This window comes from Oryzias latipes, chromosome 3 (genome assembly GCF_053564925.1).
Source record: "Oryzias latipes strain Hd-rR chromosome 3, Olatipes_Hd-rR_3.1".
NCBI lineage: Eukaryota > Metazoa > Chordata > Actinopteri > Beloniformes > Adrianichthyidae > Oryzias > Oryzias latipes.
The window spans coordinates 15285176-15306089 of NC_136239.1; the positions used below are offsets into that span (position 1 = coordinate 15285176).

The window sequence follows — 20914 nt, forward strand, 5'->3', positions numbered from 1 at the left end:
AGAATAACAGTTGAAGAATTTCCTCTATTAACAGAATTGTCCTTTTGAATTTTCACATTTTATTTAAGCACCCAGATGTTTTTATAGCCATTTTTTAAATTACAAATCTAATGCTTTAAGTTTAATCTTAAAATGTTTTATTTCTTTTACTGTGGATTTAATTGGTCCTGAATATTAATTTTCTTCTTTTTTTTTTTTCAATATCTCATTTCTCAGTGCAACCATTAGCAGAACAAATTAGGAGTTAAAGGATACACTGAGAGCAAATATAATTTCTAAAGGTCTGGCTTGAAACCAATCTAGAATATAAATACTGAGCAGGAGCTGCTAAAAGACAGGAAGCATGGGAGGTAATTGGGAATGAGCTCCAGGTGAGTCGACTAGCTGAGAGGAAGGATGGTGGCTCAGGTAAGTGAGGAAAAGAAAACAGCAAAAATCCAAACTGAAATGACATTTGAACATGCAGGTGATGACTTGTGAGAATATGTTAAAAAAGATGCTTGGAATCACATTAACTCAAAAAAAAATTCAGGAATTTGTTTTAGTGTTTTTTTTGCTGCAGACCTTTCTGCTGCTTCTATGAGCTGATCAGACATTTGTTCACTTCCACCCTCGTTCAGGTTCAGAAAGGTCTGTGTTACAGAGAAGTGGTTTTTAATGCCGTCCTTGTGAAAATGGTGAGAAGACAAATGCTCCAGATTAATAATTAATCCTAATTAGGCCATTATGATCCAGCGAGGGGCAGAGAAACCTGATGAGGACGGTCTGCTGCCATCTGCTTGCAGTTTTCATTACCTTCAGGTCTTATTACAATCCAGCTATAATTTCTCGCACAGACACAGAAGTCACATTATTCGGCTTCAGACTGGTCTCCCAGTCCTGTCGTTTGACCTCCTCAGATCTGATGAGCTCAGATTCCAGTTGCTGCCCCTCAGATGGATCCCTGTTTGACTTTGACCTCTTTTATGTTTATATCCAGATTCACTTGCCTTTTCTGTTTTTCTAACTGTACCATCTTGATGAAATTACCTCGACGGTGAACCATGGGTTATTTGATTTGTGTGTGGTTGTCAGTCCCACAGGAGGAGGGGAAATGGAAGCTGGAGTGGATCAAGGTCTCGCAGGACCTGTAAAGTGTTCATGTTAGGCTTTTGATTTAGACAGAGGAACTCGCCAGAACTATTTTAGCACTGTAAGTGCACAGAAAAGCAAAAGATCCTCATGTTCAACCACTTCTTTATCTAAAAGCTGACAGCTCTTTAGTTCTGGCAAATCAGAAATGAGACCAAGCCAGGAGGGAAGGGGAGGACTTCATTTTGGTCAAATTACAGTTTTCAATAATTGGGCAGCAGAATTATTATAATCTCAGAAGTAAACTTAGAAGTCAAGCATGAACATTTGGACTGGAAGTAGATTTTATTGTGTAGAAAAACAGAAGTGACTTGGAGTACTTAGAAAAAGAAAAGAGGAAATCTTGTGATTTTCAGATTGAGTGATTTTGAAAACTCATAACCTTGTGGAAACTGCAGGTTTATAAGGTTTGTGAACACAGATCCTGTTTATTTCACACTTTATTGCTAATTGAACCCAAATATAAAGTCTAGGTTTCCTCCTTGTGGAAGGGTCTTACTGCAGCCCAAACACTTGGAATGTGACACTGTGAAAAGCATATAGTGGAAAAAAAACCTCATTATTATTGTTATTGTGGTTTTTGCTCTCAAAGTTGCCAAGCAATTAGGAATTTCTTTAAAAACATTCTTTTTTTTTTTTTTTTGTGAAATGGGAAAGCCTCTTGGAATAAAAGTGAAAATCTTCAATGTAAAGAAGGAAAAACCAGGTCCAGTAACTACTTTTTACCTTCTACTTTGGAACCAATTCAATTCACTTCAGTTTGATTTACAATGCCCAATACTACAACACAGTTGTCTCAACGGGCTTCAATTATTGTACAAAACATTAAATCAGTTATAAAATATTATAGCTGATTGCTATGCTAAAAAAATAAACTAAACAGGCTAAACTAAACTGGGCATCCTGCCCTTAGAACCTCCTTCTCTGTAAGGAGCCCCTAAAAAGAAAAAAAACTGATTACAGGAAAAAGAAGAAATCTCAAGGATGTCCACATGAAGGAGGCATCCTCTGCCAGGATGGACAGGCAACATTGACTGTTAAAGAAAAATTAGCTGGTCTAACTCTACAACTACATGTTTGAGTAGTGTAGCAGATGGGCTTCATCCAGATGGAACAGGGGAACAGCTGGGGGGGGGCGAGACGAGCCAGAGGCCAGGTCCACGGCAAAGTGTTTGCACACAGAACATGATTTGGGTGAATGCTCAATTCTGATTGAGTGTTGAGTTAAAAAGTGATAATCCATAGTGATTAATGTACACCAAAAAAAGAAGTTCCAGTCACATAGCTTAAATGTTATATATCACTGCGCTGGCTTCTTTACAACAAACTACCTTAATCATCTGGACAAAAACAAGCAGTAAGAGGTGAACTCTCTGAACTGATGCTTTATTTAACCCGTCGCGACGATCAGCATATATATTGTGTATATATGTATATATATATTGTTTTCGTCTGTCGCTGCAGTCGAGGTCGATGCCGGCTCAGTGCATTATCATGTTACCATGACAACGCACTGCACGACGCATCAAACAGTCCGCTTTTGTGAAAAAAGAGGAGGATGGTAGCGGAACGTTGGATGGTTCCAGCGTCAATCTCTGATAATGCTTACCTCGGCGGCCATTATCCTTTACATGTCCACCACCTACAGTTGGAAGAAGTTTGGTGTAAAATGTCAAAGCGGTGCAAATGTCGCAAATCTTGTTTCAGAATTTTTGCTTTCACAGCTCTATTCCAAGAAATGACAGACTTGGTGTCCGAGAATTCCGGCTGAACACAAACCACAATTATTAATTCCACCTCCATGTTCAAATTCCAAACAGTTGGCACTACTGTAAATTAAAAAGGGACGCCTTCCATACATCACTACCAAATCTGAGTCCCTGATTGGTCAAAGTTCAAGTGGCTTAACTTTAAATTTGCGTTTTAATGGCATACTCGTTATGTATGTAGAGCCTGAAAATGGTTATAGAAACTTACGTGGCCAAGCGGGAACGTTTATCATTTTTGCAGCCACTACTGTGAGCTGGAGATTTACAAATAAATAGATTAGATCTGATTAGAAAAAAATAAATTCTAAAGTATGACTTTTGTGGGACTTTCAATAAGATGCTGACTTCCTGTTTATAGGCCAGAACTTCCCTTAGCTGGCAGCTGCAGCTTCATATTTATCCATGAGAATACTGAGTGACGTTAGTTGCCTCTCTGCTTGGGAAGAGAACAAAAACTTGTTTGAAAAACAGTGATGGATGTCTGGAAAAATGTGACCTCATTAGCAGTCCGGTGTTGTCAGAGAAACCTGCATCATCCTGCTTCCTGTCAAATCATCTTTACTGCTCATCTGGTCGTGCCATGTGAAGACACGCCCGCCGAGTGCAGCTCAGCTTCTGTCTTCCTCGCAAACCGACCCCAGTCAGAGGAGAAATCAATTTTTTTTTTAAATGAAATCATGTTTTGTCTCACCTTCCAGAGCAGGTCATTAGTTTCTAAATGACAGACTCAACGAGGACAAAAAGGCTTCATCAGTTATCAGCCCAATCCCCAGCTAAATATGATAATGATGCCACAGACGGAGCTGCAGGGGGTGGGGGAGACATGATATGGAGACATACAGGAGACGCCAAGTGTGTGTGTGTTTGGGGAGGGGGCTGAAAGTCTGATATTCAACAAAGAGGAGAGGAAAAAAAAAGGGTGCCTGGAGTCTGGCAAGTATTAATAATGCATCAGGGGAGCGACTGTGCCGCCCGCTCCCCTCATTTGGAGACACAAACTGCACCTCATCAACAGAAACTCCAGGGAGCCTCCAACTCTGCAGCACAGCAGTCTGGACTCTCCTTCTTACAAAAACACAACACAAAGTTAGCAAAGCAAAACTACTCATTGTGGGGTGTGTTCACCAAATTGTGAGCATGCAGCAGGAGAATTGGACTTAGTGAAGTTATTTGGGAGCAAATTACATATTTGAGAATGTATACCTGCGTGATGTGTAACCTGCACAGCAGCAGTCTCACTGCAAGGTGTTTGACAAAAATAGTTTTCTTATGAGATTTAGGGTCACCGACTGGTGGAAGGCTAATTTGGCAACCTCATACTCTAGAAGTGTTTGCTCCTTTTTCTTTATGCAGTTGCGTCTTTGTTTGAAAACACTGCCACCTTTTGGTGAAATCTGATATGTTAGAAGAGGCAGCAACAGGTTTCCTAGTCCATCCACCCAGGAGCTTTTAAAAACAAATGTAACAGCTGAGAAAACTGCACGAGTTTTCAACTTGTCTTTTCACTTTTGGGTGATGGAGGTAGAGCGGTCGGCCTCTGATGTAAAGATTGCAGGTTTGGTACCCACCCTGCCTGTCAAAGTGTCCTTGGGCAGGACACTGAACCCCACGTTGTTCCTGATGGTTAGAGGTTGGTGCCAGTGTTCAGCAGTGTGTGCATGGTTGAATGGAGACTGTGTGACTGTAAAGAGCTTTACAAGTATACACCATTTACCATTTGTTTTCATTTACTTTAAGAATCTCTGATGATATACACTGGTTTTAAACACAGACTGTAAAAACTGTGGACGAATCAAAGTGTGACGTCACCCATAGAAAATGTCTGACCTGCGGCTCTCGCAAAATAAGGCAAAATCCCTCACTTCAGCTTCCTGATGCGGGCGCTGCCGTGTTGTAACCAGTCGACAGTGACTGGTCTGAGTCGCTCAGAGTCATCGTGTCTATGGCAACGGCGACAGTAGTTACAAAGTTTCCCATTGTTTTTACAGTCGATGGTTTCAAAAGGATTTTTGGTGACTTCACACAGGCAGTTGTTCTCCTTTTCAATACAAGCAAAAGTTTATCATTTCAGTTCAGTTTTTAGACAGTTCAACCAAGAACGCTTTAAATCAACAGTGTGGTTTATATAATGTTCATTTAGTTTGACCATGACTGGGACATTATACCTTCAAATAGTTATGACATGCCTAAAAACCATTGTTTGTGTTTTGTTTTTTACACAACCTATCTCTAGTATAGTGAGTATATGAATGTATATGAATGGTAAAGATAAAATCTTGGTAGTAACAAAACTCATTAAAAAACTTAAAATAGCTTTAGCTCTGAACAAGGTGTTTTGTCTGCACTGAAGCTGAACCAAACCTTTGAAATCTGGTCAGGACCCATGTTTTCACACAAATTTCCTTTCCCTTTGCTGATAGTTTTTTAATTTAATCATGAATACTTTTCTTATTTCTCTTTTAATTCCCATTTTTGTGAAACCACTCCAATTACCTGGCTTTAACGTGTGACTGCAGACTGTCGCTGCTCGTTCTCCCCTCTAAAGACCAGTTTGTGTGGACTTTGTTTATCCATCTGCCTACTCGCCCCATGTGCTTCCAGGAGTGGCTTTGGATGCTGTTTGAGTTGAGATGGCGCTTGTCTGTTGGTTGATTATTAAACTGTTGGAAGGGCTGCACACACTATCATAAAAATGGTGCAGCTGTATTTTCAAATCATTCTCTAGGAAACAACAGTAAGCTCTTTGAGAGCTGGAAGGGAAGCGGCTTTTAACCTGGGAGTTTCACAGAGGGAAAGAGCAGTTTCAATTTTTTTCTGTTTTGGGTATAAAGTTTACACAATGTGTTTTGGATTCTTAAAAAAAACCCTAATATGTATATATTTTTTGCCTCCCTTTTTTTTAACATAGTGATTTAGATCTGTTTTGATCTTAGGGTCTTTCAGGATGGAAGGGTAGATCCAGGTCTGATCTCTGCTTACTAATATGCAATTGCAAAAAAAAGCCAAAGAGTTTGGAATGTAATGTATTATTAAATTACAATAACAGAGACCAAATGCAAATCTCTAAAGGGAAAGCCTGAGTAAAGATTTTAATTGTAACATCCAACTCTCCTTAATTGCACATCTCAGTGCTTCTTTGGAGTTCACATCTACCTTCATATAGTCTGAGTAAAGTCTTGATACTTTTTTTTTTAAAAAGTGTCTGTCACTCCAAAACAGGAATCCGCGACCTTTGACCCCAAAAAGAGCTGTCTGGTCCAACAGCGAGAGCCGCAAAGTCCCACTTCACTGTTTTAGAAAACAGCTTTTATTTTTTTATTTATTTTGGCAATAAAGCAAAAATAATTTCTAATCTGCATCTTTCAAATATTTGTAATAATTGGATTAGAACAGTGCAATATGTTTCTATAAATGACAATGTAAACTATTTTTACTTTTGACTGCAGCAGATGTGAGTTCCTTTCAAAATAAAATCCACCCATGTGTCAAATTGGATCCTCCAAGATTTGAATTAAAAATGCAAAAAAAGCAAAGTTAAATGTGGTATTTTCTATTATTATGAGTCTTGGTGATCTTTTTTCTCCTGTCAGATTTTCACAGCTGCTGTGAAATCCAATCAAAAAAATAAAAATAAAAACTACACATGTAACTGCAATTCTATACTTTTCCTCTGAACAGCATCCAGTTGCTGTTGTGCTGCACAAGATAAGAATTCTATTTCTTATTCTAATGATAAATAAACTGACAGTAGATGAAACCTTTTACCTTAATTTTGCCCAGTTTTCTGTCACTTAAAAAATCTAAACAAAAATGACAACATTTTATCAAATGAACCAGAACTACACATTCATTCATTTATTCCTATTGTTAGCATTTTTCTTCAAAGCCAGAGTCACAATGAAGGGATTAAAGAATTGCATGTGTCTCCAGAGCCTCAGGTTGCAGACCTGCTCCAAAACAACCAGTAGGAGCAAACGTTGTCACATGTGGAAAATCACAGTCAAATGATCTTTCCATGCTGAAAGTCGATTTTACGTAAAATCTAGTAACGAGGAGTTCCACACAAGCCTTTTAAAAGGGAAAAAAAATCTGATGGATCAAAACATTTCTAACTAAATGTTATTCAGTGTAATGATCACTTTTTTTGGCTCACTTTAAAAAATTGGTTTGTAGTTTTGAGTTCTTCTGAAGCCAATTGTAGTTCATTTTTGTTACAGTGACAAAATTCTAGCGTAAAAAGAGGAAATGGCTCATTGCAGAACAGACTGTGGACCAAATGAAAACGCCATCTTGATACTAGTTATCCCATCTTGATAAATCCTCCATAAAATCTAAAACTACCACTTATTCTTATAACATTAATCTACATTTACATTTTAACCAAAAATCAAGTTTTTTATCGTCAAGAGTATGGACTCAATTTAATAATTTTTTTATTTCTAAATCCTAGCTCTTATTGAGATGCTCGTGTGTGCTGATTTGGGAGATTTTTTGTAGAGCAAAAATAAGTTGAATTAACTGAACACCTGGTAAAATACTTTGCAGTGTGTAGTTATATGGGTGTCCATGCAGAAATCTTAAAACTCAAGTATAATTCCAAATCTCTTCAGACAAGATCTAATTGTGCTGTCCCTCCAGTTACATCTGGCTGTTGCTCTTTTATCTGTTTGAGCAGTTATCTCAAAAGGTTTAAAAAAAAACTCTAAATGAGTGGATTTCAATAATTTTCTTTATTTATTGGTAAAGGTTTTGATTTGTGTTTGTTGACAAGGTTTGTCTTATTTACTTTTTTGTCATTTGATTATCGTAACCTCTTAGTCACCTGCTAAGTGTGCTCGTGTTACTTTTTTTTTTTTTTTTTTTTTTACATCGTGACTTTATGTATTTTTTAATAAACACAAGCTAAAGATGCCAAGAAGGTAAAATACCAAAACTTAGCTTAAAGGAAACAGAATCCGTGTGAAGGGAGGGGAAGTGATTTCCCTCTGAGTGCTCGGTGAATAACCTTGTTTTTATTTCCTCAGGCTCTCATGGGACCATAACTCTCAGCTCTGTTTGCTCTGTCAGATGTGAAAGTCTCGATGAATTACTTATTAACACACATTTTAACTTTAACAGCTGACCCGCTGCCAATTTAAACAGACTCCTGGCGCGACCACGATCAAAGATTGACCATTTTCTTCATTTGAAACCAGTTTGATTGCTTTGTTTTGGTTTGTTGCTGCGGCTCGGATCAAAACTCCTCAGAGAGAAAGCTGCTTCAAGTCTCATGGTGCTTCACAGACGTGTGTTAGTGAAAGTTACATTTACTTGTTGACATTTAAGTATAAATTTGCTTTGTTTTTTAATTTGTACTGCCATACTTCTTTAATTTTTCATAATGAAAACCAAAACTCTTCCTCCGCTTTAATGAGCTCCTCCTGTCCAGTCCCTTCATGTATTTATTGGACGTAGAAATGCACAACACTGTCGGTCGCATGGTGGCACTCATTTTCTGTATCAACTATGTTTGCAAAGTAGCAGTGATGCCCAAAGGGGCTAAAACATTTATTTCAAACTTTTTATTAATTCCAAAAATGGGAGAAACTTTATTGTACATAGACTTTAAATGCAAACAAATGTTAAAATATCCAATTTTGCATGCACATTGTTTTTCTCCACATTAGATTGTAGATAAAGTGTGTTCAGATTGCTACTCAGCACTTGAATATTTTCTGTATGAAGTGATTTTTTTATGCGACTATTTCAAATGCAACACTCACCGTTTTAAGCCTAAAACTTAAAAGAAAAAGTAAAAATTGTATGTGCTCAAATGTCTGTGATTGGATGTCTGTCTTGTCTCTAATTTCAGTTTCAAGTGGATTTTTCAGTTTTAACTCCATATTTCTGACAAATGCGTTTCAAACTAAACAATTTGACTCTTAAAGCTTAAAAAATATCGCTGGCTTTTGTGGCATATTTGTAAGATGGTGCTCTACTCTGTTTTGAGCAAAAACTGTTAATCAAGTAGATGCCAAATTTAAGATAGTTTTGGTTGAATGCATATTTGCAACAAGCGGTTAAATGTTTGGATGAATTTCTTTTGACCTTACAACAGTTTTTGGATACTTTACTTTCTTTTGATGTCACTTGATGGCTTTTGAGCGGAATGTTTCCTGTTTAAAACGGAGTGCTGAGTTCATTTTCAGTCTAAAGCATGTTTTCTTTGTAATTAATTTTGCAAAACCAGCTCAAATGCCTTGGTGTTTAAACCAAAACAGTTTTTCTGTTGCCAATGATTACCAAAACTATCCTTATTTTGTTATAGTTCTCTTCAGGATGGAGAAAGCCACTCAGTGTGTGTCTCACAGCTTGGACAGTAGAAACGTTTGCTTTCATTGATTCAGAGTTTGAACTAGATAACAGAGCTGTGGAGCTGCGACTGGCCCATCCCAGCCTTGACAGACGGGTTTCTTTACCCGCGCAGATCAGAGCAGCTAGAGACATGACAGTTTAACCAGGAGATGAGCGAGTAAAGGTGTTGTGTTAACTTTACTGCCAGAGCCATTAACACCATTCACTCACAGTGCCAGTCTTCTCTGTACCAGCTGAAACTGTGACAGCTCTGAGATAAATGGTCACTGAAAGTGTTGTTGTGGCTGAGGGGTTTGTCTGTGAAAGACGTTTAATGTTTATGGGAAAAAAAACATACTTTTCTTCTTCTGTTTTTCTTGTTTCTTTGTCTTTAAAAAAAAAAAAAAAATGAAGAGTGCAACGATTCTGGATGAATAGAAACAAAATTCCAAGCTTGATTCCCTAAAGTGGAATAATGTAGAAAATTCTGGACTTCTTTTGGTCAAACAGCTGTGGAGGTGTGCAAACTTTGACGCACACGCCCATCCCATCCACAGAGACATTAGGAGGAGGAAGAGGAGTGGCGCAGGTGCTCCGTATTTTGCCTTGTTAAAAGGGGAGGATCCTTGAACAGCATGGCAACACAAGGCTATAAAGAGTGAGGCACAACCTGCCGTGGCAAAGCTTTAAGTCTCCTCTAGCAGCAGCAGCAGCAGCAGCAGCCATGCTCAGCCTCATCAAAGTCCCTCAAGTTCTCACCATCAACCAGGTCCCCAAAGTAAGTATTCACATTGACGTTTCTGCACTATTAGCTGCCAAAGCTGATCCATTTGGGAAAATATCTCCAATTTTGGTTCAAATTGTTTACAGATCATCTAATTTAACATACAGGTTGACCTGTCACAGTGATATAAACACAAATGCTTCTGTTTTAGAGTTACAGTCAGTATTTCTAAAGGCATCTTACTTCACTTTAGTCAAACCCCTTTTTTTGAAGGAATGTAAACAGAATCTGCTACATGGGAATCTGAATTATGATTTCTGTTTACATTCCTTCAAAAAAATCTAATTTCTTCTTCTCGGATTATTTCATTTACGGTAATCAAAAAAAAAAGTTGTCTTTATTGTGTTTAGGAGTTCAGTGTGTTGTGAAATGTGCTGCAGTGTTGTCTGGCTGGGGATGTCTCCAGAATGAGACAGGAAAAACAAGTTTGTCACACTCGCTGCTGTCAGGGAACTAACTGAAGGAATTTGTGCCCAAAGGTTTTCCAAGAGGACTGCATCATTTCAGGATACCGGCAGCCCAGAAGCTCAGCTGTCGACTGCATCCGCAGCCTCTTCCAGCTGACCAATGAGACGCTCAACATCTGGACCCACTTTCTGCCTACCTGGTACGAAGAGATCATTTCATTTTTTATTATTTAGGTAATTTGATTATCTTAACCTCGTAAAACCCACCATATTTGACCTTACGCTCTACACACGCAGTACCAGGGACCCATGTGAGCAGAATCAACTGCTGTGGTGACCCAAAATGTGACGTCCGTGCATGTGGATGCCAGGACTGAGGAAGTTAAACGTTTCTTTTTTTGCCCCTAAGGAAACATGAATATTATTTAGAAACGATTTTTTCACAAAAACAATTTCCATCCCTGGAGGCCAAAGAAAATTCTTCCATATTTTGGAAAACCTCTGTAGAAATTTTCCTGAATAATTCCAAACTAATTTTAGATAAACTGAAGAACTTTGTGAGTCTGAAGGAGGCATGGTGCATATGGGAGGGGAGCCCAAACTCGTATCTCGTGATTCATTGTGTGCATGGAGAACCAGTATTCCTGGACAAACACTCCCAGCACCTCAGTATTCACCCATCCCATCAGGACCGCACAAGGAATTTTTCAATTCAAAAAACGTACACTTATGATGTTACACAACTGAACCTGTGTTCATGAGAAGAATGGCAGTAGACAACTTGTGTGCGGAATGCCAGAGCAGCATTTGTGGGATTCCTGCCTATCCAACACAAACGCATATTTACTACCAAATGTCACAAGGTTGAGAGGAATAAAGATTTTTGCAACTAATATTAATTTTAAAGCCCCACTCGGATCATCTTTTGTCTATTTTTAATGTCTTCCCAGTTGTCTTTATTTACGATTATGCAGTCAGTTTTTAGCCAAAATCATAAAACTTGTGGTGTTTTCTAGAACACAGTTTCTGCAGAGCGGCAGGAGTTCATAGAAATTGGCCTTGGAGTTGTGATCAGGACTGATGCCGCAGAGTAAATCTTCCCCCAATTCCCGTCATCTATCTTTTTTCACTCTCTCCCACTAACTTACAGCCCCTCGCACCCCCAACCTTGTATTACCAGTAAAACAAAATTTACAACAACAATAATATTGGAGCTATCCAGCCGGACAGTTTTGATCTAGATGCCAGCTCAGATGAGGAAAATAAAGACGTACATGGATCTGGTCATCTGCATGTGGATGCATCAGAATGGAGCAGAGCAGAGAGCTTGGGGTTTGCTGTGATAGCTTCTGTGTGGCACTTAAAAGCTTTTCAAGCAGCATATTTTTGTCTGGTTTGGATTCATGGTGATTTGAAGAAAAGCTCAGAAATGCAATTTTAAACATAATTTTCTTAATATATATCCTACATCGTGTGAAAAATATTATAACATGTTAGAAACACAGTCTTCTTCAATCCTTTTTAATTAGTTTTTTTATTTTTATTTCTATGCTTTTGCTACATTATCTTCCATTATCTTTTTTCTATGGGTTTCCTCAGAAGGAATGCATGCCTTCACAGGAGCTCGTTTCATTTTTTTGGTTTTGTTTGCACAACAACAAGAAAAACGCCCAGGAAGCTTTGTGTGCGTCACGAATGGAGAATGTTGCACATCTTGTTGATCAACGACATTTCCAGAAGTTTAAAGATATAAAAAGTAGTATCCTTAATAAAGTTTCAGTCATTATGATCTCTATGATGATCCACAGTTTTCTGCATGACTTCAGCCACTTCACATGAATGAAGCAGTTTGTTTTGAAGTCAGTCGCGTGTGGATCCTCAGATGCATGAGGATCCACACGCTTTCCCTGGATGTAGCAAACCACAGCCGTGAAGAATCTGTCTAATCTGTTATGTAATTGGTCTGTTTGGATATCAGGTTTTTCTGGAAGAATTGGACTTAAACCAAGCAGACAAACTGCTTTAAGGAGTTAATTCTTAAACAGAGCGCAGATCTGTAGTGCCGTTCCAAAGTTCTTCTGCTTGCTTTAGCATAGGGGTGTCCAAATCCAGGCGTCAGGGCTGCTGTCTGCATCTTTTCTAAACAACCCTGTCATTGCAGTTCCCCACTGGTGGTTGGTCACACCTGATCCGGGTAATCAGCAGCAGGTAGGACAGGTATATGGGGAAACGAGCAGGGCAGCAGCCTGGATTTGGACCCCCTTCTAGTTCAGCTGTTTGGTGTTTGTTTGACATCAGACTATGGTGGCTTGGCTTTTTGCAGCTCCGTCGCTAATGTCATGTTTTCCTGAGGGCACGCGTGTGTCCGTGTGTGCACGTGAGGGCCTCTCAGGCTTTCAGAAGACTGTGAAGGTTACTGATGGAGTTCCTTCTGCTGCCAGTGATACTGAGCCCTGGGACTGAGTGCTTGCTTTTGTTTGTGTGAGCCGGTGTGTGTGTGTTTTGTAATATATGAAGGGCACATGGGTGCTTAAGTCATGAGGTTTGTTGCAGTCTGGAACGCTGTGCACTAATGAGCAGATCTGATTTGAAATGCTTGTCTGTGGAACACTTCACCTTCTCACCACCTTTAGAGGTATTTTTGTCGTTATGTAGCAGTCCCAGCTGTCATTTTAATACCACTGGAAACAGATGATGGCTTAATTTACTGATAATGATTGAAATAAAGGCATTTGTTCCTATTTTTTTTTCATTATTTTATTTTGTTTATTTTTTTGAAGCAACAGATTTTCTATAACTTTTTTTAAAATCACTTTTCAGTTTGTAGACTTTAACTGAAAGCTTGAAAGCATGTACTGTTTTCATTACGCACCTCAGACACTAGTCAATAACTATTGTTGTTAATTTTTTTTGTGTATTTTTAGTGTTATCTGTTTTTTTTTAATATAGCTCTGAGAACAAGGTCATTTCCTCTTTGTGAGATCAGTAAAGTTTTATTCTATTCTATTCTATTTTATTCTTTTCTTAGAAAGTTGATCTCTTTATATTGCTTTCACGCCCTTGTTTTAAACGGGAAGCTAAAACTCTAGTGTCCTCACAGAACCTACCTTCTTTCAAAATGATGATTATATCTGTTTAAGTCTGTGCTGAAAATTTATACAGGGTTTATATTTGCAGAAGTAAGATTGGGTGAACATTTGATTTCCTGCTCTGTTGGGTTCTGTCAAAAATGGCTTTATGTTTGGCTCAAAGACCGGGTTTTTTTATGTAAACTGTTTGGTGGTAAACGGTTTATGTTGTGGTTTAGACACACTGAGGGTTCAGATTATGTAACATTTTCCTACAGAGAAAGATATAGAATTTCCCTGAAATGATAAAAGATGGATTGAATGTAGCAACATGGGCCCAAACCAAGATGGTGTCACCACCATGTCAAATCCAGACGAGGCTGTTTTTCAGTTGTTCTCTGGCGTGTTTCAGAAAATAAAGCTTAATTTCTTTTTTTAAACCGCTGATATTCAGTTTCTTCCGTCTAGAGTGTTCATTGTAGACATGGTCAAGGTGGGACTTGGTTGTTTTTGTTTCTCTTGTCTGCCCTGGGGTGTGGCAGGCACGTTTGTTGCGTAATCATTTGATAGCTTCATATTGTACTGCACATCCTGAATTAAATGCAGTGTAAAGCTGTGATTTTCTTTCTCTGCCAGGTACTTCCTATGGAAACTGGTGACTGTGGTACTGATGCAGACTGCATGGCAGGACTCCCTCACCTGGCCTCTGCTGGTCTTCCTCTCCTCCTGCTGCATTTATCCTCTGGCATCCAGCTGCGCGCACACCTTCAGCAGCATGTCGACGCGGGCTCGCCACATCTGCTTCTTCTTTGACTACGGCGCCCTCAGCTTTTACAGCCTCGGTGCGTACAGCACCTCTGTGATACCTGCCTGCCATGTTTCATTTCTGCTCTGTCATAAACATTTGCAATACTGGCATAACAGTAGTTAGGATAGTCATAAAAACATGTTTGCTTGAGGTTCAGTTTACTTTAGAGCAGGAATTCCTCCTGATGAGCACTAAACATTTCACGGCAGCTCCCCTGGGGATGGGTAATAAAGCACGGTGCAGCTAAAACATCAACAACCGACTCAAAAGACACAACTCTGACTTTTCTTTTCCTTTTCTCTGTAGGGTCTGCAGTTGTTTATTCGGCTTATGTTTTCCCTGACAAGTGGACAAACGGGTACTTTCACCAGTGCTACATTCCCATTGCTGTGTTCAACGCCATCATCAGCACCACGCTGGCATGTTACTCCAGGTATGCGCTACAAACACATTGGACAATCTTTTTTTTATTGTTTTTACTTTTTATACAGAGAAAAGGTTTACAACCAAATAACTAGAAAGTAAAGTTTGACCCATAAATTTAGATAAAATTTAAGCTAACTATATAAACATGAGATTAGTTTTAGCCCTATATGACCATTTGTATCATATCTCCTCTACTTCTACCTCATTAAAATGATTAAAACTTTCCTTAAGGACCCATTGTTTATAACTTCATGGTTTTTTGCCCTGTAGTGGTCTATCTTTCCACTAGGGGCAGTAGAGGAGCTTTTCCTGTTCAATTCTACATGGCCACTTCCATTTCTGGCAGGAAAGGTTTCACCAATTTTTTAAACCTTTATGCCAAGAATAAGTTGTGCATTGTAGTCATTTTTAAAGGACTACTTGTCGTATTTAAAGACTATAAAATTTGTTTATAATTAATTCTTTATAATACGTTAAACCATGTTCAAAATGTGTGGATTAAATTTGAAACAGCGGGTAAATGAGTAGCTTCCCCCCCCCCCCCCCCCCAAAACACTGATCTTAAAATAACCTTGTTGTAAGCAAAAACGTATCAAATCATGTAACTGATCATAAATTATACCATCCATATCTCAGTATTGCAGTGTTTTTGTGTATTTCATTAAAGGTTTAAAAAGCCTCCTAATTTAAAAGAAAAATAGCTTTATAGGGTTAACACTATTTTGTAGGATTTAGTAGAATCAAGAGAGTTATGGGTAACACAGTATCAGATAAGTTAAAACTATTAATAGAAATGGCAAAAACAGGCATATTTTAAAAGTTGGAGCCTAAAGCTCTATGTTCATTTCAGAGGCTTTATCTAAAAAGACTAAACCCAGAACAAGAAGACCTAGTCAGAGATTTCAACCCATTTTTATTAAATTGAGAGTGCCAAGTTTAGTAAATTTTAAGTAGAAAGTTGCACCAGCACCTGAAATAGTTTGAATCAATTATTTAATGAACTTCTGTGTTTTTTTTAATTTAAAAAAATGTAGTACAGGAATTCAAATTGAACAAAAATGTGTTATTTACCCACTTTAAACCTCAGTTTGTGATGTAAATACAGTAATGGCTAATGGCCAACAGATCAATATTTTAAAATAAAGCTAAAGATGGTCATTTTATTTTTATTTTTTTAATCATAAAGCCAAAACAAGTTTGAAGCGTTGAATATTGCTCTTCTATCTTTTGTTGCCCAATAGTCTTGACATTCAAGATTTGTCCTTTAATGTTGGCTTGATGTAGTTAATGACTGTTTTTTTTATTCGTCTCTTTTCATTGCTAAGGCTGGGCTTTCCATTTCTGCAATATAACCATGACGTCACAAGGAGGTAACGAAAAAAAAAACACTTGTTACAAATCTCCCCCTCCTATAAAAATGTCTGGTTATCTTAACAGTATTTTTGACTTCAGGGAAACCAAACCCTCAGAGGCTTTTCAAAGCTAATTTAGAAGAGGAGGAGGTGTTCAGTAAGTCACCTTTCATAGAAAGGGTGTCTCCCAACGACGACAGGGAGAACCAGTGGTTGACCTGTGTGGTTTCAGCCGGGCAGGTTAGACCTGACGCAGAGCAGCCCAGTCTGTTATGTAACAGCCTGACTCACAGAAACTCTGATCTATTACAAAACTATAACTGTTCGATAATCTACATTGTCATTTTAATTCTTTTAATCTGTACCAGTTTGTCAAGAAATTTTAGATTATTTTACGGATTTTTGTTTAAATAATAATGGTTTAAGTACTACTGTATTTAATTCTGTTTTTTAATTATCAAATTATAATTTTCTCTTCTTTTGTTTTTGTTTTCTGTAGTACTGAAATATGCCAGTAAAGCTGTAGGTCAGAGGAAAAGTACTGTGCTGGATAATGTCCTTCACTTGGGAATATGTTAGGTCAGGTTCTTCTATTCCCTGACGACACTTGGGTATATTCCAGGATGAGTAAACAGAAGTTTACTCAGCATGAAAATGTGCACGTGAAGGCACAAAACATCTTTTCACACGGCCTGAACTAGATTTGACCCGCACTCAGAAACTTTGGGGAAAGGAAAAAATCATTTAGTCCAGCTGCACCACAATCAGCACTGATTCCTGGTTGAAAGGAGTTGTGCTGGATTGTGCCGTAAAGCAAATGTATTTTCCTAGCCAGGTGGACTCAACAGGAAAGGAAATCCACAATTTTAAACCACAAATAAATTGGTAGCAGTGAGGATCTGTCATCAATGAAAACATTGCTCTTTTTTTTTCCAGGTTTCCTGAGTGTCAGAGTCCAAAGTTCAGCAAATTTCTCCGTGTTGTAGCATTTGCTTACCCATACCTGTTCGACAACATCCCTCTGTTCTACAGGGTAAGGCAGCTGACATGCGGCTTGTTCACATCTTTTTATGGTACTTCTTGGATGGTCTGTTAAAGTCCCATTCCGAACATCTCTTGATCTATGGTTAAACCGTTCCCAGTGATCTTTTAATGATGATTTTGCCATTTTAAACCAAAAGCTGAAAAAAACCTGTGTCGTTTTCAAGGGGCACAGTTTCTGCAGAGCGGTTGTAATTCATCAGACATTCACCCTTGAGTTGTGGGTGGGTGTATTGGCGGGGAGTAAGTCTGCCTTCATTTCCCATCATCCCTGTATTTGCACGCTCTCCTGCTAGCTTACAGCCCCTCACAACCCCCACTAAACTTTACTGTTGCAAAAATCAGGAGCAATATTGGAGCTGTGCAGCCGTAAAGTTTTGAGCAGGATATCAGCTCAGACGACGAAAATAAAGACGTGGATCTATTCATCCACAAGTTAAAGGAGAGGAGCAGAGAGCTTGTAGCCTGCCCAGCATATTTTCGACGCCACAAATCAGCTCTTTTTTTTTCCAACTGCATTTTTTTCAGAAATACTCTGAAAAGCAATTTTAGGCTTAATCTTCTTTGTGTCCTCAATCATCAGAAAATTGTCCTTCAAACATGTAAAAAAAAAAAAAACACCAAAAACATCTTTTTCATCGGAGTGGCTCTTAAAAAACCTCCTTCCAGGCTTCTGCATCATGTGTTGAAGCCAGGTATAGGAGAAACTGATATTGCTACAGGAAAAAAACGTTTTTTTAAAGGGTGCCTTAATGTTTATTTGCAGAAGATCATTGGAAGCATACATGATTTGCATGCAAACATCTAAAAAAAATAAAAATAAAAGTTGCTAAAGAACATAAACTAAAACAATGTAAAACACAAGACCCACCAAATATTTGACTGTTTTTGTTTACAGGTGTTCCTGTGTGCAGGTGAAGGCTGCACCGATAACGAAACCAACATGCTGCACTACAACCATGTTGCCTTGGCTTTTCTCACAGGCTTTCTGTTTGCCACACATTTACCTGAGCGTCTGGCTCCTGGCAGCTTTGACTACATCGGTAAGAATGAGTCAATTTCAGTTAGTAAATCAGCAGCTTGTTTAATCTCAATAGCAGCTTCACCGATACTTGTCTTTCTTTAGCTTCTGTTTAGTTTTTTATTCTTTGTTAATGCATTACTTAATGTCTTTTGTTTGTTCTGACTCCTGTCAGCCCTGTTTTGTCACACCTGTTAACTGGTTTTGTTGTAGGAGTAATGTTATCTTTTATAACGAAAGACAAATAGTTAAAGAATCAAACATCAGATGGAGTTAAAAGCAAGAAAGAAATGTCTTGAAGTTAAATTCTACCTGTTCATATAATTCAACTTGTTGGAATTAAAGTAGTAGATTAAAGTATTTTTAGTTTTCTGAATCCTTGTCTAAACACTCCTGTGAAAGTGAAGTTGTGAGATTCAGTCTAAATCAATTAGTTTAAACCTTTAATGGAGATAAACCTCAAGTGCAGGAGCAACAGAAATATAGATAACAAACAGAAAAGATGTGGGGGGAAAAAAGTTAATAGTTTTCTTTATACCTGGATATAAGCAGGAAACAAAATAATGTAGTGTGATTATTCCATTTAAAGTAGCATAAAATAAATGGCTCAAATCCTTTATGATTTGTGTTTTACAAAATAACAACAAAACCCCAAAAAATTTAAAAAAAATCCTTAGAAGTTTTGTTTTGAAGCTCACATCTAAAAAATCAGGAATGGACTTGGAAGCACAACGTTCATGCACAAACAACAAAACCAATTCTATCCTCTGTATAAAGTATTATAAGGCATAAAGATTTGACAGCAGTAACTCATTTGCTCTGTTCTTTGCGTGGCTCGACTACTCCCTCTGCAGGCCACAGCCACCAGCTCTTCCATGTGTTCGCTATCCTTGGCACCCACTTCCAGATGCAGGCTGTGGAGCAGGACATGGCGATACGGCGCCCCTGGCTCACTGCAAACTCCATTCCCATCACATTTGCCAACTCGATGGGCCCGGCGCTGGTCTGTTTGGTACTCAACTGCATCATTATCGCCCTCTTTAGTCTACCTCTTCTCTCTGGTCCAGGGGGAAACCATGGAAAACAACCGAAGAAAACATAAGTCCTCCTAGAAAGACCCAAGCCATCTCATGTGCTGCAGACCAGGAAACAGAAAAGTGTGTTGGGGATCTTTTTTTTTTTTTTTTTTTTTTTTTTTTTTTTTTTTTTTTTTTTTTAACAGGTGCATAAAACAATTCTAGCTCATTATTCAGAATGCACTGTTGCTGCTGCCGTTAAACCTGTCAGACAGCTGAATAGAAAAGCAAAATCTTCACAAAAAACCTCATTGCAATGCAAACGAAAGCAAACATTTGAACTTTGCATTGCAATAAATTTGCTTCTGAGGAAGTTTAATCCAGAAACACAGAAACGATGTTGCACTTTTGCTGCATTTTGTATTTAATTATATTTCCTTTTAATTCTCTGATTTCCACGGTTGTGGTATGTATGAAGAGTTTTTAAACCCTTTTTCCTACTGTTTAAGATTATTTTCTTTTACGTCAGAAAATTTTATTGTAAAGATGTACTTTATAGTATTTGTAAGATTTGTGCTTGTCCTCCGCCTGTTGGATTAGACTGGACAGTCTTTGCACAGAGACATAATGATTCGGTCCTGAGATTAAGCTACCAGGGAAAACTGGACCTCATGAACAAATGAAGATGTCTCTAACTCTTTGCACTGATCATGAACGGAATGTATTTAGGAAAAAGTTATTTATTGTATTTTTTAGATTTCAAATAAACAGTTGAAAAAAAAAACCTTTTTTTTCACTCAGTTTTTTGTTTACTCCTGATTCACAATGATTTGAATAAAAAACTACTCAAATGCTTTTTTTAAGCTTCATTTTCTTGATGTATGTCCATCATGGGAAAAATGCAACAAGAACATGTTAACAACATGATTTTCATCCACGCGGGTTTTTAACAGTTCCTTATCTATAGATCACAACTTGTTCATTTAGAAGTCAGAATCTGAGGGTTCAGGAGTTCTGTCACATTTTCTGCAGTATTTTCTGAATGTCAAAACGCGTATTGTCTACAAACGAGACCCACAGACATCCATTAACATTGGCAAGCATGAAAGAGATTAAGATCGGATCCATGGTGCGACCCACGTTATTACTCTCCAAATGCTCTCATAAGGTTGTCTCCAACCCTGACTTCCTTTGCCACTCCTGACTTCTGCAGCTCCTCCCCTATAAACTATCTTTTAGTTGTGTTGTAACATAAAAAAAGTATCCTCAGATAACTGAGGGTGGCTGTAAAACTACAGCTGGAGGGACTCAACTATGAGACTAGGAGGTTTTCTCTGCAGGATTGACCTTAACGGAGGAATGACAACATGGATGGGAGGCAGAAACCTGTTGTAGAGGTGGCAGGGCATCAGTCACCTTACCAAGTAGTAGTGCTCATCACAGTATTACTCTACTGCCCCCTGAAAGCATCCTAAAAGAAATGTGACAATGTTATGGAAAGACTTTTCTTATGCAATCATGCAGGGCATCCATCTCTCCATCCGTTTTCTGAACCTGTTGAATCCTCTTTGGGGTCACAGGGCTGCTGGAGCCTATCCCAGATACCGTTGGCCAAATGTAGTGTTATACCCTAAACAGGTCATCAGTCTGTTGCAGGGCCACACATTCACAGCTAGGGGCAATTTATGGTCACTAAATAACCTCAGAAGCATGTCTCTGGTCTGGACTGTGGGAAGAAGCCATGGTGCCTGGAGAAAA

General features: G+C 38.4%; 1 protein-coding gene across 3 annotated transcripts; it reads left to right on the plus strand.

The window, feature by feature from the left end:
• Window positions 1–267: 267 nt before the first annotated feature.
• On the plus strand, window positions 268–20011 carry paqr5b (progestin and adipoQ receptor family member Vb). 3 transcript variants are annotated; one of them, XM_023952966.2, is made up of 9 exons: window positions 268–408; window positions 9791–10011; window positions 10497–10624; window positions 14129–14334; window positions 14607–14733; window positions 16052–16096; window positions 17015–17111; window positions 18018–18162; window positions 18995–20011. In XM_023952966.2, exons 2-9 carry the CDS (start codon window positions 9958–9960, stop codon window positions 19240–19242), a joined length of 1050 nt encoding a protein of 349 aa, XP_023808734.1. In that variant the 5' UTR covers window positions 268–408; window positions 9791–9957; the 3' UTR covers window positions 19243–20011. The 3 variants fall into 3 exon arrangements, with proteins under 3 accessions (XP_023808734.1, XP_078801215.1, XP_078801216.1); XM_078945089.1 differs by having other exon boundaries at window positions 337–408; window positions 9744–10011; XM_078945090.1 differs by having other exon boundaries at window positions 339–371.
• Window positions 20012–20914: the final 903 nt, after the last annotated feature.

What these genes read in the sequence shown, in the direction of transcription:
- paqr5b (XM_023952966.2), top strand. Translation starts at nt 9,958, where the DNA reads ATGCTCAGCCTCATCAAAGTCCCTCAAGTTCTCACCATCAACCAGGTC. An exon ending in ACGCTGGCATGTTACTCCAG is followed by an intron (nt 14,734 to 16,051) that starts GTATGCGCTACA and finishes TTCATTGCTAAG; the next exon opens with GCTGGGCTTTCCATTTCTGC. An exon ending in ACATCCCTCTGTTCTACAGG is followed by an intron (nt 17,112 to 18,017) that starts GTAAGGCAGCTG and finishes TTTTGTTTACAG; the next exon opens with GTGTTCCTGTGTGCAGGTGA.